Here is a 26,603-nt window from a genome sequence, read left to right as displayed (position 1 = left end):
GACGGTCCCTACCCAACAGTGGGCTCACAGTCTAAAAAGTCACCCAGCTGACAAGTGGCGGAGCCGGGATTTGAACCCATGACCTCTGACTCCAAAGCCCGGGCTTCTCCCAGGGCCTCATTCTGGCTCTTCAGTCATTCAATCAATCGTATTTACTGAGCACTCACCATGTGCCAAGCACTGTACTAAGCGCCTGAAGAGGAAGGTTTTCCAAAACACTCCTCACCTTCAAAGCTTTATATCACCTTTCAAAGTCTTATTAGGGGAAGCAGCGTGGCTCAGTGGAAAGAGCCCGGGCTTGGGAGACGGGGTCATGGGTTCGAATCCCAGCTCCACCAATTATCAGCTGGGTGACCTCGGGCAACTCGCTTAGCTTCTCTGTGCCTCAGTTACCTCATCTGTAAAATGGGGATGAAGACTGTGAGCCTCACGTGGAACAACCTGATCACCTTGTATCCCCCCGCCCAGTGCTTAGAACAGTGCTTTGCACATAGTAAGCGCTTAATAAATGCCATTATTATTATTATTATTAAGGTAGCATCTTCACCCCATTAAGGAGCGTGGCCTAGTGGTTTGGGCACGGGCCTCGGAGTCCGAAGGACGTGGGTTCTAACCCCGGCTCCGCCACTTGGCTGCTGGGTAAGCTAGGGCAGGTCACTTCGCTTCTCGGGGCCTCAGTTTCCTCATCTGTAAAATGGAGATTAAGACTGTGACCCCACAGAGAAGCAGCGTGGCTCGGCGGAAAGAGCCCGGGCTTTGGAGTCAGGGGTCATGGGTTCAAATCCCGGCTCCGCCACTTGTCAGCTGTGTGACTTTGGGCAAGTCACTTCACTTCTCTGGGCCTCAGTAACCTCATCTGGAAAATAAGGATTAAGATTGTGAGCCCCCCCCCGTGAGCCAACCTGATCACCTTGTATCCCCGCCCAGTGCTTAGAACAGTGCTTTGCACATAGTACGCGCTTAATAAATGCCATTATTATTATTATTATTATTATTAAGGTAGCATCTTCACCCCATTAAGGAGCGTGGCCTAGTGGTTTGGGCACGGGCCTCGGAGTCCGAAGGACGTGGGTTCTAACCCCGGCTCCGCCACTTGGCTGCTGGGTAAGCTAGGGCAGGTCACTTCGCTTCTCGGGGCCTCAGTTTCCTCATCTGTAAAATGGAGATTAAGACTGTGACCCCGTAGAGAAGCAGCGTGGCTCGGCGGAAAGAGCCTGGGCTCTGGAGTCAGGGGTCATGGGTTCAAATCACAGCTCCGCCACTTGTCCGCTGTGTGACTTTGGGCAAGTCACTTCACTTCTCTGGGCCTCAGTTCCCTCATCTGGAAAATAAGGATTAAGACTGTGAGCGCGCCCCGTGGGACAACCTGATCACCTGGTAACCTCCCCAGCACTTAGAACAGTGCTTCGCACATAGTAAGCGCTTAATAAATGCCATCATTATTATTATTATGTGGGACAGGGACTGTGTCCAACCTGATTAGCTTGTATCTACCACAGCGCTTAGAACGATGCCTAGCACGTTAAGTGCCTAACACTTAACAAATATTATTAGCCATTATTATTATTAGCCACTATTATCATTATTAGGGACTTTGCTCCTGACCCCCTCAGTTACTGTTCATTCATTCATTCATTCAATTGTATTCATTGAGCGCTTACTGAGTGCAGAGCACTGTACTAAGCGCTTGGGAAGTACAAGTTGGTAACACATAGAGACGGTCCCTACCCAACAGTGGGCTCACAGTCTAGAAGGGGGAGACAGACAACAAAACAAAACATATTAACAAAAGAAAATAAATAGAATATGTACAAATAAAATAGAGTAATAAATACATACATATATACAGGTGTATATACAGGTATATACAGTATACATAATAATAATAATGATGGCATTTGTTAAGTGCTTACTATGTGCAAAGCACTGTTCTAAGCGCTGGGGAGGTTACAAGGTGATCAAGTTGTCCCACGTGGGGCTCACAGTCTAAATCCCCATTTTACAGATGAGGGAACTGAGGCACAGAGAAGTTAAGTGACTTGCCCAAGGTCACACAGCAGACATCATCATCATCATCATCATCAATCGTATTTATTGAGTGCTTACTATGTGCAGAGCACTGTACTAAGCGCTTGGGAAGTACAAATTGGCAACATATAGAGACAGTCCCTACCCAACAGTGGGCTCACAGTCTAAAAGGGGAAGACAGAGAACAAAACCAAACATACTAACAAAATAAAATAAATAGAATAGATATGCACAAGTAAAATAAATAAATAAATGGAGTAATAAATCTGTACAAACATATATACATCTATACAGGTGCTGTGGGGAAGGGAAGGAGGTAAGATGCGGGGGATGGAGAGGGGGACGAGGGGGAGAGGAAGGAAGGGGCTCAGACTGGGAAGGCCTCCTGAAGGAGGTTGGCATTCGAACCCATGACCTCTGACTCCAAAGCCTGGACTCTTTCCACTGAGCCACGCTGCTTCTCCATATACTATTGTGCCTCCAGCTCACCCCACACAGTCCTGCCACATCCAAGCGAGGAAACTGAGGCCCAGAGGGGGAATTCTCTGCCCCAGACCGACAGTCCCCGCTGCCAACGCGTCAAATCACCAGCCCAGAGCGTCCCGTCAAAATCCCCAACTCCGAGATTCCCCCGAGGCCCCGCGGAGAAGGAAAATTAACGATAAAGACTGTGGTATCTGTGAAGCGCTTACTATACGCCAAGCGCCGTGCTAAGGAGAAGCAGCGTGGCTTAGTGGAAAGAGTCCGGGCTTGGGAGTCAGAGGTCGTGGGTTCAAATCCCGGCTCCGCCGCTTGTCGACTGTGTGACTTTTAGACTGTGAGCCCACTGTTGGGTAGGGACTGTCTCTATATGTTGCCAATTTGTACTTCCCAAGCGCTTAGTACAGTGCTCTGCACACAATAAGCGCTCAATAAATACGATTGATGATGATGATGATGACTTTGGGCAAGTCACAACTTCTCTGTGCCTCCGTTAATCTCATCTGTAAAATGGGGATTAAGACTGTGAGCCCCACGCGGGGCAACCTCATTACCATGTGTCTCCCCCAGTGCTTAGAACGGTTCTTGGCACATAGTAAGCGCTCAACAAATACCATCATCATTATTATTATTATTACTGGGGAAATTGCAGCGAGGCCTTCCCAGACTGAGCCCCTTCCTTCCTCTCCCCCCTCCATCCCTCCCATCTTAGCTCCTTTCCTTCCCCACAGCACCTGTATAAATGTATATATGTTTGTACATATTTATTACTCTATTTATTTATTTTACTTGTACATATCTATTCTATTTTATTTGGTTAGTATGTTTGGTTTTGTTCTCCATCTCCCCCTTTTAGACTGTGAGCCCACTGTTGGGTAGGGACTGTCTCTATCTGTTGCCAACTTGTACTTCCTAAGTGCTTAGTGCAGTGCTCTGCACTCAGTAAGCGCTCAATAAATACGATTGATTGATTGATTGATTGATTAGTGGCTAGGAGCCCACTGTTGGGTAGGGACCGTCTCTATACGTTGCCAACTTGGACTTCCCAAGCTCTTAGTCCAGTGCTCCGCACACAGTAAGCGCTCAATAAATACGACTGAATGAATAACGAAGGACCTGGGTTTTAATCCCCGCTCCGCCACGTCACCCGCTGTGCGACTCTGGGCAGGTCACTTGGCTTCTCCGGGCCTCAGTGACCTCACCTGTAAAATGGGGATGAAGAGCGTGAGCCCCGTGTGGGACGGGGATTCCGCCCAACTTCAGTCGCAGCCACCCCGGCGCTCAGCACGGGGGCTCGGCCCGTAGTAAGCGCTCAACAAGTACCAGAGTCATCATTAAGCGCTCAACAAATACCAACATTATTGTCATTATGTCTATCTTTTAGACTGTTGAGCCCACTGTAGGGTAGGGACTGTATATGTTGCCAATTTGTACTTCCCAAGCGCTTAGTACGGTGCTCTGCACATAGTCAGCGCTCAATAAATACGATTGACGATGATCGTGAAAATCGGAAGACGACAGAAGCGATCTGTTAAATATTAGGTGTTTATTTGGAACCAAAAAAAAAACCCCACGGGAAAATATGAACGTTTCTTTCGGCAGCACCGCGGATGAGGGGCGAAGGAGGTGAGTTTCCTCTCCTCGTCCGGAGTCTCCCCCCTACCCGTCGCGAGGGGGTGACCCCCCAAACCAGATCCCGGGGGGCCCGGCGGGGGATGAGGGGAAACGAGGAGGGAGGCGGAGGGGACGGGCCGCGGACCCCCAAGGGGCGCGGGGGGCCCAGCCGGCCCGGCCCCCCATTTCGGGGGCCCCAGAGCCGGCTTCTTCCCCCCGGAGCTTCTTGGATGCCCGCCGCCCGGAGCCCCCGACGGGCGCGGGACCTCCTCCGCGGGCCGGGGGGAGAGGCGGAGGGGCAGTCGCTCAACCCGACGCGGGGGTCCGGGGGAGCCCACCCGGCCCGCCGCCGTTACCGCTTGCGCTCGCCCTTCTGTGTGCGCTTCTTCTCCTTGTCCTTGCGCTCCTGCTTGGCCAGCCGGTCCTTCTCCCGCTGCAGCCTGTCCTGCTCCTTCTTGCGCTGGGCCTCGTCCCGCAGGCCGTCCCGCTCCAGCTTGCGGGCCGCCAGCACGGACTCCGCGTTCGTGTTGCGGAACAGGGCTGGCCGCCGTTAAGGGGGAAAAAGGGGGACGCGGGCGGCCGGGGGGGGGGTTTTGGCTGGGGCCCGGGGTGCCACCTCCCCTCCTCCCAGGGCCTACGATGGACTGACAATAACAACGTCAAGCGCTTACTACGTGCGGAGCACCGTTCTAAGCGCCGGGGGAGATCCAAGGTCATCATCATCATCAATTGTATTTATGGAGCGCTTACTATGGGCAGAGCACTGGACGGAGCGCTTGGGAAAGACAGATTGGCAACATAGAGAGGCGGTCCCTACCCAACAGTGGGCTCACGGTCTAAAAGAGGGGGCTCACAGTCTAAAAGGTCATCATCATCCATCGTATTTATGGAGCGCTTACTATGGGCAGAGCACTGGACGGAGCGCTTGGGAAGTACAGATTGGCAACATAGAGAGGCGGTCCCTACCCAACAGTGGGCTCACGGTCTAAAAGAGGGGGCTCACAGTCTAAAAGGTCACCATCATCAATCGTATTTATTGAGCGCTTACTATGTGCAGAGCACTGGACGGAGCGCTTGGGAAGTACAGACTGGCAACATAGAGAGACGGTCCCTACCCAACAGTGGGCTCACGGTCTAAAAGAGTGGGCTCACAGTCTAAAAGAGGGGGCTCACAGTCTAAAAGGTCATCATTATCAATCGTATTTATTGAGCGCTTACTATGTGCAGAGCACTGGACGGAGCGCTTGGGAAGTACAGACTGGCAACATAGAGAGACGGTCCCTACCCAACAGTGGGCTCACGGTCTAAAAGAGTGGGCTCACAGTCTAAAAGAGGGGGCTCACAGTCTAAAAGGTCATCATTATCAATCGTATTTATTGAGCGCTTACTATGTGCAGAGCACTGGACGGAGCGCTTGGGAAGTACAGATTGGCAACATAGAGAGACGGTCCCTACCCAACAGTGGGCTCACGGTCTAAAAGAGGGGGCTCACAGTCTAAAAGGTCACCATCATCAATCGTATTTATTGAGCGCTTACTATGTGCAGAGCACTGGACGGAGCGCTTGGGATGTACAGATTGGCAACATAGAGAGGCGGTCCCTACCCAACAGTGGGCTCACGGTCTAAAAGAGGGGGCTCACACAGTCTAAAAGAGGGGGCTCACAGTCTAAAAGGTCATCATCATCCATCGTATTTATTGAGCGCTTACTATGTGCAGAGCACTGGACGGAGCGCTTGGGAAGTACAGATTGGCAACATAGAGAGGCGGTCCCTACCCAACAGTGGGCTCACGGTCTAAAAGAGTGGGCTCACACAGTCTAAAAGAGGGGGCTCACAGTCTAAAAGGTCATCAGGTTGTCCCGCGTGGGGCTCACGGTCTTCACCCCCATTTGCCAGATGAGGGCACTGAGGCCCAGAGAAGTGAAGAACTTGGACTTCCCAAGCGCTTAGTACGGTGCTCTGCACACAGTAAGCGCTCAATAAATACGATTGATTGATTGATTGAAGTGACTCCCCCCAAGTCACCCAGCTGACAAGTGGCGGAGCCGGGATTAGAACCCACGACCTCCGACTCCCAAGCCCGGGCTCTTTAAACTAAGCCACGCTGCTTCTCAAATAATCAGGTTGTCCCACAAGGGGCTCACAGTCTTCAACCCCATTTTACAGGTGAGGTCACTGAGGCCCAGAGAAGTGAAGTGACTCGCCCCAAGTCACCCAGCTGACAAGTGGCGGAGCCGGGATTAGAACCCACGACCTCCGAATCCCAAGCCCGGGCTCTTTCCACTGAGCCCCGCTGCTTCTCAAGTAATCAGGTTGTCCCACAAGGGGCTCACAGTCTTCACCCCCCATTTTAAAGATGAGGTCACTGAGGCCCAGAGAAGTGAAGTGACTCGCCCAAAGTCACCCAGCTGACAAGTGGCGGAGCCGGAATTAGAACCCACGCCCTCCGACTCCCAAGCCCGGGCTCTTTCCACTAAGCCACGCTGCTTCTCAAAAAATCTGGTTGCCCCATGGGGGGCTCACAGTCTTCACCCCCATTTTACAGATGAGGTCACTGAGGCCCAGAGAAGTGAAGTGACTCCCCCCAAGTCACCCAGCTGACAAGTGGCGGAGCCAGGATTAGAACCCACGACCTCTGAATCCCAAGCCCGGGCTCTTTCCACTAAGGCACGCTGCTTCTCAAATAATCAGGTTGTCCCACAAGGGGCTCACAGTCTTCAACCCCATTTTACAGATGAGGTCACTGAGGCCAAGAGAAGTGAAGTGACTCGCCCAAGTCACACAGCTGACAAGTGGCGGAGCCGGGATTAGAACCCACGACCTCCGACTCCCAAACCCGGGCTCTTTCCACTAAGCCCCGCTGCTTCTCGAAAAATCAGGTTGTCCCACAAGGGGCTCACAGTCTTCAACCCCATTTTACAGGTGAGGTCACTGAGGCCCAGAGAAGTGAAGTGACTCACCCAAAGTCACCCACCTGACAAGTGGCGGAGCCGGGATTAGAACCCACGACCCCCGACTCCCAAGCCCGGGCTCTTTCCACTAAGCCACGCTGCTTCTCGAAAAATCAGGTTGTCCCACAAGGGGCTCACAGTCTTCACCCCCCATTTTAAAGATGAGGTCACTGAGGCCCAGAGAAGTGAAGTGACTCGCCCAAAGCCACCCAGCTGACAAGTGGCGGAGCCGGGATTAGAACCCACGACCTCCGACTCCCAAGCCCGGGCTCTTTCCTCTAAACCACGCTGCTTCTCAAAAACTCAGGTTGTCCCACAAGGGGCTCACAGTCTTCAACCTCATTTACAGATGAGGGAACTGAGGCCCAGAGAAGTGAAGTGACTTGCCCAAAGTCACCCAGCTGACAAGTGGCGGAGTTGGGATTAGAACCCACAACCTCCAACTCCCAAGCCCGGGCTCTTTCCACTAAGCCACGCTGCTTCTCAAAAAATCTGGTTGCCCCATGGGGGGCTCACAGTCTTCACCCCCATTTTACAGGTGAGGTCACTGAGGCCCAGAGAAGTGAAGTGACTCGCCCAAGTCACCCAGCTGACAAGTGGCGGAGCCAGGATTAGAACCCACGACCTCCGACTCCCAAACCCGGGCTCTTTCCACTAAGCCATGCTGCTTCTAGAAAAATCTGGTTGCCCCATGGGGGGCTCACAGTCTTCACCCCCATTTTACAGATGAGGTCACTGAGGCCCAGAGAAGTGAAGTGACTCCCCCATGTCACCCAGCTGACAAGTGGCGGAGTCGGGATTAGAACCCACGACCTCCGACTCCCAAGCCCGGGCTCTTTCCACTAAGCCACGCTGCTTCTCAAGTAATCAGGTTGTCCCACAAGGGGCTCACAGTCTTCACCCCCCATTTTAAAGATGAGGTCACTGAGGCCCAGAGAAGTGAAGTGACTCGCCCAAAGTCACCCAGCTGACAAGTGGCGGAGCCGGAATTAGAACCCATGACCTCTGAATCCCAAGCCCGGGCTCTTTCCACTAAGCCATGCCATACTCTCTCCCATGTGCTTGGGACAGCAGTCTGCATACAGTAAGCACTCAATACACACGAATGACTGACTGTTGTTCTATATAATAATAATAATGGCATTTGTTAATAATAATAATAATGATGGCATTTATTAAGCGCTTACTATGTGCAAAGCACTGTTCTAAGCGCTGGGGAGGTTACAAGGTGATCAAGTTGTCCCACGTGGGGCTCACAGTCTTAATCCCCATTTTACCGATGAGGTAACTGAGGCCCAGAGAAGCTAAGCAACTTGCCCACGGTCACACAGCTGACAACTGGCGGAGGTGAGATTAGAACCCATGACCTCGGACTCCCAAGCCCGGGCTCCTTCCACTGAGCCACGCTGATCACCCGCATCGCCCCTTGGCCAATGCAGGGGTGATGTTCAAGAGAAGCAGTGTTGTCTAGTGGATAGAGCACGAGCCTCGGAGTCAGGAGGACCTGGGTTCGAATCCCGGCTCTGCCACTTCATCATCATCATCATCAATCGTATTTATTGAGCGCTTACTATGTGCACAGCACTGTACTAAGCACTTGGGAAGTACAAATTGGTAGTTCACTTCTCTGCTGTGTGACCTGGGACAGGTCACTTCACTTCTCTGGGCCTCAGTGATCCTATCTGTAAAATGGGGATTAAGACTGTGAGCCCCGTGTGGGACAGGGACTGTGTCTTCTAGACCGTGAGCCCGCCGTCGGGTAGGGACCGTCTCTATACGTTGCCAACTTGGACTTCCCAAGCGCTTAGTACAGTGCTCTGCACACAGTAAGCGCTCAATAAATATGACTGAATGAATTAATGAATGAATGTGTCCAACCCGATTTTATTGTATCCACCCCAGAGCTTAGTACAATGCCTGGCACATAGTAAGCGCTTAACGAATACCACAATTATTATTACTATAATAATAATTACTATTTGGTGGACCGAGCCCCAGCCTTGGAGTCAGATTCTAATCCCGGCTCCGCCACCCGTTCGCTGGGTGACCTTGGGCAAGTCACTTCACTCCCTGGGCCTCGGTTTCCTCATCTGGAAAACGAGGATGGAGACCGTGACCCCCACACGGTCTGGGGGTCCAACCTGATGGCCTTCTATAATAATAATAATAATGGCATTTATTAAGCGCTTACTATGTGCAAAGCACTGTTCTAAGCGCTGGGGAGGATACAAGGTGATCAGGTTGTCCCCCGGGGAGGACTCACAAGAGCCCGGGCTTTGGAGTCAGAGGTCATGGGTTCGAATCCCGACCCCGCCACATGTCGGCTGTGTGATCCTGGGCAAGTCACTTCTCTGGGCCTCAGTGACCTCATCTGGAAAATGGGGATGAAGACTGGGAGCCCCACGTGGGGCAACCTGATCACCCTATATCCTCCCCGGCGCTTAGAACGGTGCTTTGCACATAGTAAGCGCTTAACAAATGCCAATTATTATTATTCTTTTCCAGATGAGGGAACTGAGGCCCAGAGAAGTGACTTGCCCGAAGTCACCCAGCTGACAGTTGGGATTTGAACCCAGAACGGGGCTCTTTCCACTGAGCCACGCTGCCTCTCCCCCGGCGCTCAGTCCGGTGCCCGGCGCGCAGGAGGCGCTTAGCAAATACCATCAAAGGCGAAAGGACAGTTAATTAAGAGAGGGGGCCGCCCCTCTTCGGGGTCTCCGACGGTGGGGGGGGGGGACGGCCACGTTGGCGGGTGAGGGGCCCGGGAAGGAGAAGGATACATTTGTCGGAGCTGAGGGTCACGGCGCCGCCCGCTGCGCCGTCCTTCACGTCCACCGCCGCCTCCGTGTCGGCCGGGAGTTAGGGAAAAGTTCATCCGCAATGGAAAACGAGGAAAACTGCGGCTCCTCCTCCCCGCCGGGCACCCACGACGATGCCATGAGGGGAAAACCCCCTCCGCCCCCACCCCAACCACAGATACACTGTGAGCCCGCTGTCGGGTAGGGACTGTCTCTAGATGTTGCCGACTTGGACTTCCCAAGCGCTTAGTACAGTGCTCTGCACACAGTAAGCGCTCAATAAAGACGATTGATGATGATGAATGAATATGCTGCCAACCTGTACTTCCCAAGCGCTTGGTACAGTGCTCTGCACACAGTAAGCGCTCAATAAGAATATGTTGCCAACTTGCACTTCCCAAGCGCTTAGTACAGTGCTCTGCACACAGTAAGCGCTCAATAAAGACGACTGAATGCATGAATGAATGAATATGCTGCCAACTTGTACTTCCCAAGCGCTTGGTACAGTGCTCTGCACACAGTAAGCGCTCAATAAGAATGAATGAATATGTTGCCAACTTGCACTTCCCAAGCGCTTAGTACAGTGCTCTGCACACAGTAAGCGCTCAATAAGAATGAATATGTTGCCAACTTGCATTTCCCAAGCGCTTAGTACAGTGCTCTGCACACAGTAAGCGCTCAATAAAGATGATTGAATGCATGAATGGATATGCTGCCAACTTGTACTTCCCAAGCGCTTGGTACAGTGCTCTGCACACAGTAAGCACTCAATAAGAATGAATACGTTGCCAACTTGCATTTCCCAAGCGCTTAGTACAGTGCTCTGCACACAGTAAGCGCTCAATAAAGACGACTGAATGCATGAATGAATATGCTGCCAACTTGTACTTCCCAAGCGCTTGGTACAGTGCTCTGCACACAGTAAGCACTCAATAAGAATGAATACGTTGCCAACTTGCATTTCCCAAGCGCTTAGTACAGTGCTCTGCACACAGTAAGCGCTCAATAAAGACGATTGAATGCATGAATGGATATGCTGCCAACCTGTACTTCCCAAGCGCTTGGTACAGTGCTCTGCACACTGTAAGCGCTCAATAAGAATGAATGAATATGTTGCCAACTTGTACTTCCCAAGCGCTTGGTACAGTGCTCTGCACACAGTAAGCGCTCAATAAGAATGAATGAATATGTTGCCAACTTGCACTTCCCAAGCGCTTAGTACAGTGCTCTGCACACAGTAAGCGCTCAATAAAGACGACTGAATGCATGAATGAATATGCTGCCAACTTGTACCTCTCAAGTGCTTGGTACAGTGCTCTGCACACAGTAAGCGCTCAATAAGAATGAATATGTTGCCAACTTGCACTTCCCAAGCGCTTAGTACAGTGCTCTGCACACAGTAAGCACTCAATAAAGACGATTGAATGCATGAATGGATATGCTGCCAACCTGTACTTCCCAAGCGCTTGGTACAGTGCTCTGCACACAGTAAGCGCTCAATAAGAATGAATGAATATGTTGCCAACTTGCATTTCCCAAGCGCTTAGTACAGTGCTCTGCACACAGTAAGCGCTCGATAAATACAGTCTTCTAGACTGTGAGCCTGCTGTTGGGTAGGGACCGCCTCTATATGTTGCCAACTTGTACTTCCCAGGCGCTTAGTACAGTGCTCTGCACACAGTAAGCGCTCAATAAATACGACTGAATGAATGAATGACAAATACACCTGAATGAGTGAGAAGCAGTGTGGCCTAATAACGACAATAATAATGGCATTTATTAAGCGCTTACTATGTGCAAAGCGCTGTTCTAAGCGCCTGGGAGGTTACAAGGTGATCAGGTTGTCCCACGGGGGGCTCAAGGGCTTAATCCCCATTTTCCAGATGAGGGAACTGAGGTGCAGAGAAGTGAAGTGACTTGCCCAAAGTCATACAGTTGACTAGTGGCGGAGCCGGGATTTGAACCCATGACCTCTGACTCCCAACCCCGGGCTCTTTCCACTGAGCCACGCTGGCCTAGTGGAAAGAGCGTGGGCTGGGAGTCGGAAGGCGTGGGTTCTAATCCATCAATCGTATTTATTGAGCGCTTACTGTGTGCAGAGCACTGTACTAAGCGCTTGGGAAGTCCAAGTTGGCAACATCTAGAGACGGTCCCTACACAACAGCGGGCTCCCGGCTCCGCCACGTGTCTTCTGTGTGACCTTGGGCAAGTTGCTTCACTGGGCCTCCGTTCCCTCATCTGTAAAATGGGAATAAAGACTGCGAACCCCACGTGGGAAGGGGATTGTGTCCAACCTGGTCCCTCAGTGCTTAGTACAGTGCGCTTGGCACAGAGCAGCGTGGCTCAGTGGAAAGAGCCCGGGCTTTGGAGTCAGAGATCATGGGTTCAAATCCTGGCTCTGCCACGTAATAATAATGGCATTTATTAAGCGCTTACTATGTGCAAAGCACTGTTCTAAGCGCTGGGGAGGTTACAAGGTGATCAGGTTGTCCCACGGGGGGCCCACGGTCTTCATCCCCATTTTCCAGACGAGGTCACTGAGGCCCAGAGAAGTGACTTGCCCAAAGCCACGCAGCTGACAATTGGCCACGTGTCAGCTGCGTGACTCCGGGCGAGTCACTTCACTTCTCTGGGCCTCGGTTACCCCACCTGTCCAACGGGGATGAAGACTGTGAGCCCCCCGTGGGCCAACCTGATCACCTTGTATCATCATCAATCATATTTACTGAGCGTTTACTGTGTGCAGAGCACTATACTAAGCGCTTCGGAAGTCCAAGTTGGCAACATCTAGAGACGGTACCTACCCAACAGTGGGCTCACAGTCTAAAAGGGGGAGACAGGCAACAAAACCAAACATACTAACAAAATAAAATAAATAGAATAGATATGTAAACCAAACATACTCACAAAATAAAATAAATAGAATAGATATGTCTTCCTCCCAGTGCTTAGAAGTGCTCTGCACACAGTAAGTGCTCAATAAATACGACTGATTGTTCTATTTATTTTATTTTGTTAGTATGTTTGGTTTACATATCTATTCTATTTATTTATTTTATTTTGTTAGTACGTTTGGTTTACATATCTATTCTATTTATTTATTTTATTTTGTTAGTACGTTTGGTTTCGTTCTCTGTCTCCCCCCTTTTAGACTGTGAGCCCGCTGTTGGGTAGGGACTGTAGATGTCGCCAACAGATGCCACTACTATTACTAGCGCTTAATAGACGCCACTATGATTACTATTATTAACGAATGGTATAAAAAGAAGGCGCAACCGACTGCCCTTCATTGGGGGGTGGCGCTCAGAGAGGGACGGGGCTGCCCCGGAACACCCAGCGTGGGTGGGAAGACCCAAAGGGGCCGCCTTTCCTCCGTCCCTCCGTCGGTCCCGGGGTCCCCGGGGCCCCCCCAGGATATTCCTCGTCGTCGGTCACGTTGGCGTACTGAGCCAACAGGGCGGCCTTCCGCTGCTTCTCCTCTTCGCTCACGGCCCGCGGCTTCACCACGATCTGCGCCTGCTTCTCCATGAGGCTGGCGATGGCCAGCACCTCGTCTGGGGCGGGGAGAGAGAGGGAGAGAGAGACACGGCGGGGTTGGGACCCGAGGCCCCGTCGGCCCCCCGCACCCCAGGGTGGCCCTAACCCGCTGGGCTGGTGGGCACGGGAAGGGCGCGAGGGCTCCGTGGCATCATCATCATCAATCATATTTATTGAGCGCTTACTGTGTGCAGAGCACTGTGCTGAGCGCTTGGGAAGTCCAAGTTGGCAACATCTAGAGACGGTCCCTACCCCACAGTGGGCTCACAGGCTAGAAGGGGGAGACAGAGAACCAAACCAAACATACTAACAAAATAAAAGAAATAGAATAGATATCTACAAGTAAAATAAATAGAGTAGTCATCATCAATCGCATTTATTGAGCGCTCACTGTGTGCAGAGCACTGGACTAAGCGCTTGGGAAGTACAAATTGGCAACATCTAGAGACGGTCCCTACCCCACAGTGGGCTCACAGTCTAGAAGGGGGAGACAGAGAACCAAACCAAGCATACTAATAAAATAAATAGAATAGATAGGTACAAGTAAAATAAATAGAGTAATAAATATCATCATCATCATCAATCGTATTTACTGAGCGCTTACTGTGTGCAGAGCACTGTGCTGAGCGCTTGGGAAGTCCAAGTTGGCAACATCTAGAGACGGTCCCTACCCAACAGTGGGCTCACAGTCTAAAAGGGGGAGACAGAGAACAAAACCAAACATACTAACAAAATAAAAGAAATAGAATAGATAGGTACAAGTAAAATAAATAAAGAGTAATAAATATGTTCTAACATATATCACCATCATCATCAATCGTATTTATTGAGCGCTCACTGTGTGCAGAGCACTGGACTAAGCGCTTGGGAAGTCCAAGTTGGCAACATCTAGAGACGGTCCCTACCCCACAGTGGGCTCACAGTCTAAAAGGGGGAGACAGAGAACCAAACCAAACATACTAACCAAATAAAAGAAATAGAACAGATAGGTACAAGTAAAATAAATAAATAGAGTAATAAATATGTACTAACATATAGACATAGATAAAGGTGCTGTGGGGAAGGGAAGGAGGTGAGATGGCTGAGAACGGCTGGAGAAGTGGCCTGGAAAGAGCCTGGGCATCTGAGGACCCGGCTTCTAATCAGTCAATCAATCAATCAATCATATTTATTGAGCGCTTACTGTGTGCAGAGCACTGGACTAAGCGCTTGGGAAGTACAAGTCGGCAACATATAGAGACGGTCCCTACCCAACAGTGGGCTCACAGTCTAAAAGGGGGATAATCCCCATTCTCCCACATCTCTGCTGTGGGACCTTGGGCAGGTCACTTCAATCAATCAATCAATCATATTTATTGAGCGCTTACTGTGCGCAGAGCACTGTACTAAGCCCTTGGGAAGTCCAAGTTGGCAACATACAGAGACAGTCCCTACCCAACAGTGGGCTCACAGTCTAAAAGGGGGAGAATCCCTGTTCTCCCAAATCTCTGAACTCCTTGTTCAGAAGACTGAGCTCCTTGTCTTCCCTCCCAAACCTTGTCCTCTTCCTGACTTTCCCATCTCTGTTGACGGCACTACCATCCTTCCCGTCTCACAAGCCCGCAACCTTGGTGTCATCCTCGACTCCGCTCTCTCATTCACCCCTCACATCCAAGCTGTCACCAAAACCTGCCGGTCTCAGCTCCGCAACATTGCCGAGATCCGCCCTTTCCTCTCCATCCCAACCGCTACCCTGCTCATTCAAGCTCTCATCCTATCCCGTCTGGACTACTGCACCAGCCTTCTCTCTGATCTCCCATCCTCGTGTCTCTCCCCACTTCAATCCATACTTCATGCTGCTGCCCGGATTATCTTTGTCCAGAAACGCTCTGGGCATATCATTCCCCTCCTCAAAAATCTCCAGTGGCTCCCAATCAATCTGCGCATCAGGCAGAAACTCCTCACCCTGGGCTTCCAGGCTGTCCGTCCATCCCCTCGCCCCCTCCTCCCTCACCTTCCTTCTCTCCTTGTCCATCGCAGCCCGCACCCTCCGCTCCTCTGCCGCTAATCTCCTCACCGTTAGGCCTCGTTCTCGCCTGTCCTGCCATCGACCCCCGGTCCACGTCCTCCCCCGGGCCTGGAATGCCCTCCCTGTGCCCATCCGCCAAGCTAGCTCTCTTCCTCCCTTCAAGGCCCTGCTGAGAGCTCACCTCCTCCAGGAGGCCTTCCCAGACTGAGCCCCTTCCTTCCTCTCCCCTCGTCCCCCACTCCATCCCCCCCATCTTACCTCCTTCCCCTCCCCACAGCACCTGTATATATGTATATATGCTTGTACATATTTATTACTCTATTTATTTATTTATTTTACTTGTACATATCTATTCTATTTATTTTATTTTGTCAGTACGTTTGGCTTTGTTCTCTGTCTCCCCCTTTTAGACTGTGAGCCCACTGTTGGGAAGGGACTGTCTCTATATGTTGCCAATTTGTACTTCCCAAGCGCTTAGTCCAGTGCTCTGCACACAGTAAGCGCTCAATAAATACGATTGATGAGGAGGAGGAGGAGGAGGAGGAGGAGGAGGAGGGAGAGCATTCCCCTTCTAGACTGTGAGCCCACTGTTGGGTAGGGACCGTCCCTTTCTGTTGCCAACTTGGACTTCCCAAGCGCTTAGTCCAGTGCTCTGCACACAGTAAGCGCTCAATAAATACGATTGATTGATTGACTGATTGATTCCAGGGCAGAGGGAGGACGCGGGCGATGGAGGCCCGGGGAGAAGGCTGGCACCCGAGGAGCCCAGTGTGCGGGCTGGAGAGTAGCGAGGTGATGTAGGAGGGATGGAGGGGTCGAAAGTGGGTGGCGAGGAGAGATTTCGGGTACCTTCCTTTCTCTCGGCGGGGGCGGCGGCGGCCTGGGCCTCTGCCCAGCGGGCGATGATCTCCTGGCACACGGCAAGCAGCGGCTCTTCTTCCTGCTTGGAGGAGGTGGCGCCCAGTGAGTCCCCCTGAGCAAGCAAAGGTCCACGGGGAAGGGCTGGGGAACGATTTTGTTAACGATGTGCCTCTAGCTCTATTTCTATTTATTCTGACGACTTGACACCTGTCCACGTGTTTTGCCATCCGTCTCCCCCTTTAAGACGGGGAGCCCGTTGTTGGGTAGGGGCCGTCTCTATATGTTGCCAACTTGGACTTCCCGAGCGCTTAGTCCAGTGCTCTGCGTATAGTAAGCGCTCAATAAATTCGATTGAATGAGGGGACTGCTGACTCTGGTGGCAGGGGAGGGGGCCCTGAAAGGACACAAGCCAGGGGTCTCTGGAGCCCCTGGGCCCAGCACCAAACAATAATAATAATAATATTGATGGCATTTATTAAGCGCTTACTATGTGCATTGCACTGTTCTAAGCGTTCGGGAGGTTACAAGGTGATCAGGTTGTCCCATGGGGGGCTCACAGGCTTCATCCCCATTTTATAGATGAGGTAACTGAGGCCCAGAGAAGTTAAGTGACTGGCCCAAAGTCACACAGCTGACAGTTGGCGGAGCCGGGATTTGAACCCATGACCTCTGACTCCAAAGCCTGGGCTCCTTCCACTGAGCCACGCTGCTTCTCTAAACAAAAGTAATAGTAATAATAATAATGATGGCATTTATCATTATTATTGTTATTTATAATAATAATAACAATGGCATTTGTTAAGCACTTACTATGTGCAAAGCACTGTTCTAAGCGCTGGGGAGGATACAAGGTGATGCGGTTGTCCCATGTGGGGCTCACACTCTTAATCCCCATTTTCCAGATGAGGTAACTGGGGCACAGAGAAGTGAAGTGACTTGCCCAAGGTCACACAGCTAAGTAGCGGAGCCGGGATTTGAACCCATGACCTCGGACTCCAAAGCCCGGGCTCGTTCCACTGAGCCACGCTGCTTCACTTACTGTGTGCAACGCACTGTTCTAAGCGCTGGGGAGGTTACAAGGTAACCAGGGTGTCCCACTGGGGGCTCACAGTCTTCATCCCGAGAAGCAGCGTGGCTCAGTGGAAAGAGCCCGGGCTTTGGAGTCAGAGGTCATGGGTTCAAATCCCGGCTCCGCCACTTGTCAGCTGTGTGACTCTGGGCAAGTCACTTCACTTCTCCGGGCCTCAGTTCCCTCATCTGTAAAATGGGGATGAAGCCTGTGAGCCCCCCCATGGGACAACCTGATTACCTTGTAGCCCCCCAGCGCTTAGAACAGTGCTTTGCACATAGTAAGCGCTTAATAAATGATATTATTATTATTATTTACAGATGAGGTAACTGAGGCACAGAGAAGTGACTTGCCCAAAGTCACACAGCTGACAATGGGTGGAGCCGGGATTTGAACCCATGACCTCTGACTCCAAAGCCCGGGCTCCTTCCACTGAGCCACGCTGCTTCTCCACCATAGTAACTATGGTACTTGCTAAGCCCCTTTTAGACTGTGAGCCCACTGTTGGGTAGGGACTGTCTCTATATGTTGCCAATTTGTACTTCCCAAGCGCTTCGTACAGTGCTCTGCACATAGTAAGCGCTCAATAAATACGATTGATGATGATGAAGCACCGTTCTAAGCGCTGGGGTAGATCCAAATTCATCAGGCTGGACCCAGTCCTTGTTCCCCCATGGGGCTCACAGTCATCATCCCTGCTTGCCACTGTCCGCCTCCTTTGCTCTTATGCTCGAGCTGCTGGCGAAAGTCTAAACACTGAGAAAGTCTAAGCGCTTAGTACAGTGCTCTGCACACAGTAAGCGCTCAATAAATACGGTTGATGATAAACACCACGCCAACCTCGTTCACTTCAAGTTTATCCTTTCCTGCCTTAACTCAGCCCTCTCCCCTGCCAGACAAAACTATTTCCCCTCCCTTATTGACAGCCATGCCCATCATCCCCATCAGCTCTTCTGTACATTCAACTCCCTTCTCAGGCCCCCTGTTCCTGCCCCTTCCCTCACCCCCAACGATCTGGCCTCCTACTTCATTAATAAAATTAAATCCATCAGGTCTGAGCTCCCCAAAGTCACTTCCCCCACTGCTCTCAACCCTCTCTGCTACTCTCCCATCCTTCCCGGCAGTGTCTTCAGATGAGATCTCCTCTCAAGTGCTGCTCCGGCCACCTGTGCTTCTGACCCCATTCCCTTTCATCTTATGAAATCTCTCGCTCCATCCCTCCTCCCCTCCTTAACTTCCATCTTCAACTGCTCACTCTCCACTGGTTCCTTCCCCTCTGCCTTCAAACATGCCCATGTCTCTCCCATCCTAAAAAAACCCTCTCTTGACCCCACCTCACCTTCTAGTTATTGCCCCATCTCCCACCTACCATTCCTTTCCAAACTCCTTGAACGAGTCGTCTACACGTGCTGCCTCGAATTCCTCAAGGCCAACTCTCTCCTCGACCCCCTCCAATCTGGCTTCCGTCCCCTACATTCCACGGAAACTGCCCTCTCCAAGGTCACCAATGACCTCCTGCTTGCCAAATCCAACGGCTCCTACTCTGTCCTAGTCCTCCTCGACCCCTCGGCTGCCTTCGACACTGTGGCCCACCCCCTTCTCCTCAACACGCTATCCGACCTTGGCTCCACAGACTCCGTCCTCTCCTGGTTCTCCTCTTATCTCTCCGGTCGTTCATTCTCAGTCTCTTTTGCAGGCTCCTCCTCCCCCTCCCATCCCCTTACTGTGGGGGGTCCTCAAGGATCAGTGCTTGGTCCCCTTCTGTTCTCGATCTACACGCAGTCCCTTGGTGACCTCATTCGCTCCCACGGCTTCAACTATCATCTCTACGCTGATGACACCCAGATCTCCATCTCTGCCCCTGCTCTCTCCCCCTCTCTCCAGGCTCCCATCTCCTCCTGCCTTCAAGACATCTCCATCTGGATGCCTGCCCGCCATCTAAAACAGTATGTCCAAGACTGAACTCCTTGTCTTCCCTCCCAAACCCTGCCCTCTCCTTGACTTTCCCATCACTGTTGACGGCACTACCATCCTTCCCGTCTCACAAGCCCGCAATCTTGGTGTCATCCTCGACTCCGCTCTCTCGTTCACCCCTCACATCCAAGCCGTCACCAAAACCCGCCGGTCTCACCTCCGCAACATCGCCGAGATCCCCCCTTTCCTCTCCATCCAAACCGCTACCCTGCTCGTTCAATCTCTCATCCTCTCCCGACTGGATTACTGCATCAGCCTCCACTCTGATCTCCCATTCTCCTTTCTCTCCCCACTTCAATCCATACTTCACGCCGGTGCCCGGATTGTCTTTGTGCAGAAACGCTCTGGGCATGTTACTTCCCTCCTCAAAAATCTCCAGCGGCTGCCAGTCAACCTACGCATCAGGCAAAAACTCCTCACTCTGGACTTCCAGGCTGTCCATCCATCACCTCGCCCCCTCCTACCTCACCTCCCTTCTCTCCTCGTCCATCGCAGCCTGCACCCTCTGCTCCTCTGCCGCTCACCTCCTCACTGGGCCTCGTTCTCGCCCGTCCCGCCGTAGACCCCCGGCCCACATCCTTCCCCTGGCCCGGAATTCCCTCCCTCCCCACATCCGCCAAACTAGCTCTCTTCCTCCCTTCAAAGCCTACTGAGAGCTCACCTCCTCCGGGAGGCCTTCCCACACTGAACCCCCGTTTTCCTCTCCTCCTCCCCCCACACCCCACCTCCTTCCCCTCCCCACAGCACCCGTACATATGTTTGTACAGATTTATTACTCTATTTTATTTGTACATATTTACTCTTCTATTTGGTCAATGATCAATCAATCAATCATATTTATTGAGCACTTACTGTGTGCAGAGCACTGTACTAAGCGCTTGGGAAGTCCAAGCTGGCAACATATAGAGACAGTCCCTACCCAAAAGTGGGCTCACAGTTTAAAAATGCATTTAGCTTTAATTCTATTTGTTCTGACGACTAGACACCTGTCCACATGTTTTGTTTTGTCGTCTGTCTCCCCCTCCTAGACTGTAAGCCCGTTGTTGGATAGGGACCATCTCTGTATGTTGCCAACCTGTACTTCCCAAGCACTTAGTCCAGTGCTCTGCACACAGTAAGCGCTCAATAAATACGATTGAACGAATGAATCTATCTTTAATTCTGTTTGCTCTGACTTGACACCTGTCCACATGTTTTGTTTTGTTCTCTGTCTCCCCCTCCTAGACTGTGAGCCCGTTGTTGGATAGGGACCATCTCTGTATGTTGCCAACTTGTACTTTCCAAGCGCTTAGTCCAGTGCTCTGCACACAGTAAGCACTCAATAAATACGACTGAATAAATGAATGAATCTAGCTTTAATTCTTTTCCTTCTGACGACTTGACACCTGTCCACATGTTTTGTTTTGTTGTCTGTCTCCCCCTCCTAGACTGTGAGCCCGTTGTTGGGTAGGGACCGTCTCTAGATGTTGCCGACTTGGACTTCCCAAGCGCTTAGTCCAGTGCTCTGCACACAGTAAGCGCTCAATAAATACGACTGAATAAATGAATGAATCTAGCTTTAATTCTTTTTGTTCTGATGACTTGACACCTGTCCACATGTTTTGTTTTGTCGTCTGTCTCCCCCTCCTAGACTGTGAGCCCATTGTTGGGTAGGGACCGTCTCTGTTGCCGACTTGGACTTTCCAAGCGCTTAGTCCAGTGCTGCGCACACAGTAAGCGCTCAGTAAACACGACTGGATGAATGAATGCCTCCCCCTTCTAGCCTGTGAGCCCGTTGTTGGGTAGGGACCGTCTCTAGATGTTGCCGACTTGGACTTCCCAAGCGCTTAGTCCAGTGCTCTGCACATAGTAAGCGCTCAATAAATACGATTGAATGAATGTCTCCCCCTTCTAGCCTGTGAGCCCGTTCTTGAGTAGGGACTATCTCCATTGCCAAATTGGACTTTCCAAGCGCTTAGTCCAGTGCTCTGCACACAGTAAGCGCTCAATAAATATGACTGGATGAATGAATGCCTCCCCCTTCTAGATTGTGAGCCCATTGTTGGGCAGGGACCGTCTCTATCTGTTACCAACTTGGACTTCATTCATTCAATCGTATTTATTGAGCGCTTACTGTGTGCAGAGCACTGTACTAAGCGCTTGGAAAGTCCAAGTCAGCAACAGATAGAGACGGTCCCTACCTAACAACGGGCTATATGTTGCCAACTTGTATTTCCCAAGCGCTTAGTACAGTGCTCTGCACACAGTAAGTGCTCAATAAATACGACTGAATGAATGAAGGGCTCACAGTCTAGAGGGGGGAGATAGTAGCGTGGCTCAGTGGAAAAGAGCCCGGGCTTTGGAGTCAGAGGTCATGGGTTCAAATCCCGGCTCTACCAATTGTCAACTGCGTGACTTTGGGCAAGTCACTTCACTTCTCTGGGCCTCAGTTCCCTCATCTGCAAAATGGGGATTAAGACTGTGAGCCCCCCGTGGGGCAACCTGATCACCTTGTAACCTCCCCAGCGCTTAGAACAGTGCTTTGCACATAGTAGGCACTTAATAAATGCCATCGAAGAAAGATAGACAACAAAACAAAACATGTGGACAGGTGTCAAGTCATCAGAATAAACAGAAGTAAAGCTAGATGCACAGTGTTCTGCACACAGTAAGTGCTCAATCAATCATATTTATTGAGCGCTTACTGTGTGCAGAGCACTGTACTAAGCGCTTGGGAAGCACAAGTTGGCAACATCTAGAGACGGTCCCTACCCAACAGTGGGCTCACAGTCTAGAAGGGGGAGACAGAGAACGAAACCAAACATGCAGCGCTTAGAACATGTTAAATATGCAGCGCTTAGAACAGCGCTGTGCACATAGTAAGTGCTTAATAAATGCCCCCATTGTTCACTCATTCATCCAATAGTACTTATTGAGCGCTTGCTGTGTGCAGAGCACTGTACTAAGCGCTTGGGAAGTACAAGTTGGCAACATCATTATGATTATGATCGCCGTAAAGAAGTTAAACAGCCCGTGGTTATAACAGCGCTGTGCACATAGTAAGCGCTTAATAAATGCCCCCATTGTTCATTCATTCATCCAATCGTCTTTATTGAGCGCTTGCTGTGTGCACAGCACTGTACTAAGCGCTTGGGAAATCCAAGTTGGCAACATCGTTATGATTATGATCGCTGTAAAAAAAAAAAAGCTGAACAGCCCGCGGTTCTAACAGCGGTGTGCACATAGTGAGCGCTTCTTCCTTCCTCTCCCCCTCACCCCCCTCTCCACCCCCCCATCTTACCTCCTTCCCTTCCCCACAGCACCTGTATATATGTTTGTACATATTTACTACTCTATTTATTTTACTTGTACCTATCTATTCTATTTATTTTGTTAGTATGTTTGGTTCTGTTGTCTGTCTCCCCCTTCTAGACTGTGAGCCCACTACTGGGTAGGGACCGTCTCTAGACGTTGCCAACTTGGACTTCCCAAGCACTTAGTCCAGTGCTCTGCACACAGTAAGCGCTCAATAAATACGATTGATTGATTGATTATCTATTCTACTTATTTTATTTTGTTAGTATGTTTGGGTTTGTTGTCTGTCTCCCCCTTCTAGACTGTGAGCCCGCTGTTGGCTAGGGACCATCTCTAGACGTTGCCAACTTGTACTTCCCAAGCGCTTAGTCCAGTGCTCTGCACACGGTAAGCGCTCAATAAATACGATTGATTGATTGATTGATATCTATTCTATTTATTTTATTTTGTTAGTATGTTTTGTTTTGTTCTCCGTCTCCCCCTTTTAGACTGTGAGCCCACTGTTGGGTAGGGACCGTCTCTATATGTGGCCAACTTGGACTTCCCAAGCGCTTAGTCCAGTGCTCTGCACACAGTAAGCGCTCAACAAATACAATTGAATGAATGAATGAATATTTATTACTCTATTTATTTTACTTGTACACATTTAATCTATTTATTTCATTTTGTTAATATGTTTTGTTTTGTTGTCTGTCTCCCCCTTCTAGACTGTGAGCCCGCTGGTGGGTGGGGACCGTCTCTATATGTTGCCATCTTGGACTTCCCAAGCGCTTAGTCCAGTGCTCTGCACACAGTTAGCGCTCAATAAATACAATTGAATGAATGAATATTTATTACTCTATTTATTTATTTTACTTGTACATATTTATTCTATTTATTTTACTTTGTTAATATGTTTTGTTTTGTTGTCTGTCTCCCCCTTCTAGCCTGTGAGCCCGCTGGTGGGTGGGGACCGTCTCTAGATGTTGCCAATTTGTACTTCCCAAGCGCTTAGTCCAGTGCTCTGCACACAGTAAGCGCTCAACAAATACAATTGAATGAATGAATATTTATTACTCTATTTTACTTGTACACATTTAATCTATTTATTTCATTTTGTTAATATGTTTTGCTTTGTTGTCTGTCTCCCCCTTCTAGACTGTGAGCCTGCTGGTGGGTAGGGACCGTCTCTATGTTGCCAACTTGGCCTTCCCAAGCGCTTAGTCCAGTGCTCTGAACACAGTAAGCGCTCAATAAATACAATTGAATAAATGAATATTTATTACTCTATTTGTTTTACTTGTACATATCCTATTTATTTTATTTTGTTAGTATGTTTTGTTTTGTTCTCTGTCTCCCCCTTCTAGACTGTGAGCCCACTGTTGGGTTAGGGACCGTCTCTAGACGTTGCCAACTTGTGCTTCCCAAGCGCTTAGTCCAGTGCTCTGCACACGGTAAGCGCTCAATAAATACAATTGAATGAATGAATGAATATTTATTACTCTATTTATTTATTTTACTGGTACATATTTATTCTATTTATTTTATTTTGTTAATATGTTTGGTTTTGTTCTCTGTCTCTTTTAGACTGTGAGCCCACTGTTGGGTAGGGACTGTCTCTATATGTTGCCAATTTGTACTTCCCAAGCGCTTAGTACAGAGCTCTGCACACCGTAAGCGCTCAATAAAAACGATTGATGATGTCTCCCCCCTTCTAGACTGTGAGCCCACTGTTGAGTAGGGACCGTCTCTATATGTTGCCAACTTGGCCTTCCCAAACGCTTAGTCCAGTGCTCTGCACACAGTAAGCGCTCAATAAATACGATTGATTGATTGATGAAAGGCGGGTGTGCCTCACCAGGAAGGCGGGACCATCTCTCTATGTTGCCAACTTGGACCTCCCAAGCGCTTAGTCCAGTGCTCTGCACACGGTAAGCGCTCAATAAATACGACTGACTGATTGATTAAAGGCGGGTGTGCCTCACCAGGAAGGCGGGACCGTCTCTCCATGTTCACTCATTCATTCAGTCGTATTTATTGAGCGCTTCCTGTGTGCAGAGCACTGGACTAAGCGCTTGGAAAGTTCAATTCAGCAACAAACAGAGACAATCCCTGCCCACACCTCCGTGAGCCCGCTGTTGGGTAGGGCCCGTCTCTAGATGTTGCCAACTTGGACTTCCCGAGCGCTCAGTCCAGTGCTCTGCACACGGTAAGCGCCCAATAAATACGATTGATTGATACTTATTTTATTTGTACATATCTATTCTATTTATTTTATTTTGTTAGTATGTTTGGTTTTGTTTTCTGTCTCCCCCTTTTAGACTGTGAGCCCACTGTGGGGTAGGGACTGTCTCTACATGTTGCCAACTTGGACTTCCCAAGCGCTTAGTCCAGTGCTCTGCACACAGTAAGCGCCCAATAAATACGATTGATTGATATTTATTTTATCTGTACCTATCTATTCTATTTATTTTATTTTGTTAGTCTGTTTGGTTTGTTCTCTGCCTCCCCCTTTTAGACTGTGAGCCCACTGTGGGGTAGGGACTGTCTCTAGATGTTGCCAACTTCCCAAGCGCTTAGTACAGTGCTCTGCACATAGTAAGCGCTCAATAAATACGATTATTGATGATGATGATGATGATGGATTGAAGGCGGGTGGGCCTCACCAGGAAGGCGGCCAGGATGTCGCGCAGGGCGTCCAGCTTGTCGTCGTCGCCGTCGTCGTCCTGCAGCACGGCCCGGATGTAGGAGGCGTACACGGGCCCGTCCGCCCCCAGCGCCTCCAGCCGCCCGCACAGCCACACGCCGAACCCCGACGGCGCCGCGGGGACCCTCGACGGCACCGCCGCCGCCGCCGCCATGCCGCCCGCAGGCCCGCGGCCCGCCGGGGACGCACCGCGCAGGCGCGGAGGACGCACGGACGGCGAGGGGGCGCGCCGCGCATGCGCCCCGGCGGGAGGGCGGCCGTCGGGGGGAGGGAGGGACGGCGAGGGGGAGCTCTGCGCATGCGCCCGGGCGGAAGGGAGGCATCGGGGACGCTCTGCGCATGCTCCGAGGGGAAGGGCGGCCATCGGGGGGGAGGGAGGGAGGTCGCGGGAGCGCTCTGCGCATGCGCCGAGGTGGAAGGGCTGCTTCGGGGAGCGCTCTGCGCAGGCTCTGAGGGGAAGGGCGGTGTCGGGGACAGGGCGGGAGGTCGCGGGAGTGCACTGCGCATGCGCCGAGGTGGGAGGGAGGGACGTCGATGGAGCGCTCTGCGCATGCTCCGAGGCGGAAGGGCGGCCAAAGAGGGGAGGGACGTCGAGGGAGCGCCGCGCATGCGCCCCGGCGGGAGGGCGGCCGTCGGGGGGAGGGAGGGACGGCGAGGGGGCGCTCTGCGCATGCGCCCGGGCGGAAGGGAGGCATCGGGGACGCTCTGCGCAGGCTCCGAGGGGAAGGGCGGCCATCGGGGGGAGGGAGGGACGTCGCGGGAGCGCTCTGCGCATGCGCCGAGGTGGGAGGGCTGCATCGGGGAGCGCTCTGCGCATGCTCTGAGGGGAAGGGCGTCATCGGGGACAGGGCGGGAGGTCGCGGGAGTGCAATGCGCATGCGCCGAGGTGGGAGGGAGGGACGTCGATGGAGCGCTCGGCGCATGCTCCGAGGCGGAAGGGCGGCCAAAGAGGGGAGGGACGTCGAGGGAGCGCCGCGCATGCGCCCCGGCGGGAGGGCGGCCGTCGGGGGGAGGGAGGGACGGCGAGGGGGCGCTCTGCGCATGCGCCCGGGCGGAAGGGAGGCATCGGGGACGCTCTGCGCAGGCTCCGAGGGGAAGGGCGGCCATCGGGGGGAGGGAGGGACGTCGCGGGACCGCTCTGCGCATGCGCCGAGGTGGGAGGGCTGCTTCGGGGAGCGCTCTGCGCAGGCTCCGAGGTGGGAGGGAGGGACGTCGAGGGGGCGCTCTGCGCATGCGCCCGGGCGAAAGGGAGGCATCGGGGACGCTTTGCGCATGCTCCGAGGGGAAGGGCGGCATCGGGGA

General features: G+C 51.6%; 1 protein-coding gene across 2 annotated transcripts; it reads right to left on the bottom strand.

Moving 5' to 3' along the window:
* Positions 1–4,035: 4,035 nt before the first annotated feature.
* Positions 4,036–25,469, bottom strand: CCDC43 (coiled-coil domain containing 43). 2 transcript variants are annotated; one of them, XM_038754043.1, is made up of 5 exons: positions 25,261–25,469; positions 16,267–16,360; positions 13,291–13,426; positions 9,855–9,919; positions 4,036–4,662 (listed from the first exon to the last, which is right to left on the bottom strand). In XM_038754043.1, exons 1-5 carry the CDS (start codon positions 25,453–25,455, stop codon positions 4,475–4,477), a joined length of 678 nt encoding a protein of 225 aa, XP_038609971.1. In that variant the 5' UTR covers positions 25,456–25,469; the 3' UTR covers positions 4,036–4,474. The 2 variants fall into 2 exon arrangements, with proteins under 2 accessions (XP_038609971.1, XP_038609972.1); XM_038754044.1 differs by having other exon boundaries at positions 16,267–16,357.
* Positions 25,470–26,603: the final 1,134 nt, after the last annotated feature.

Source organism: Tachyglossus aculeatus, chromosome 11 (assembly GCF_015852505.1).
Source record: "Tachyglossus aculeatus isolate mTacAcu1 chromosome 11, mTacAcu1.pri, whole genome shotgun sequence".
NCBI lineage: Eukaryota > Metazoa > Chordata > Mammalia > Monotremata > Tachyglossidae > Tachyglossus > Tachyglossus aculeatus.
The sequence above is the reverse complement of the archived record's forward strand: the minus strand, read 5'-3'. Positions and strand labels throughout refer to the sequence as shown.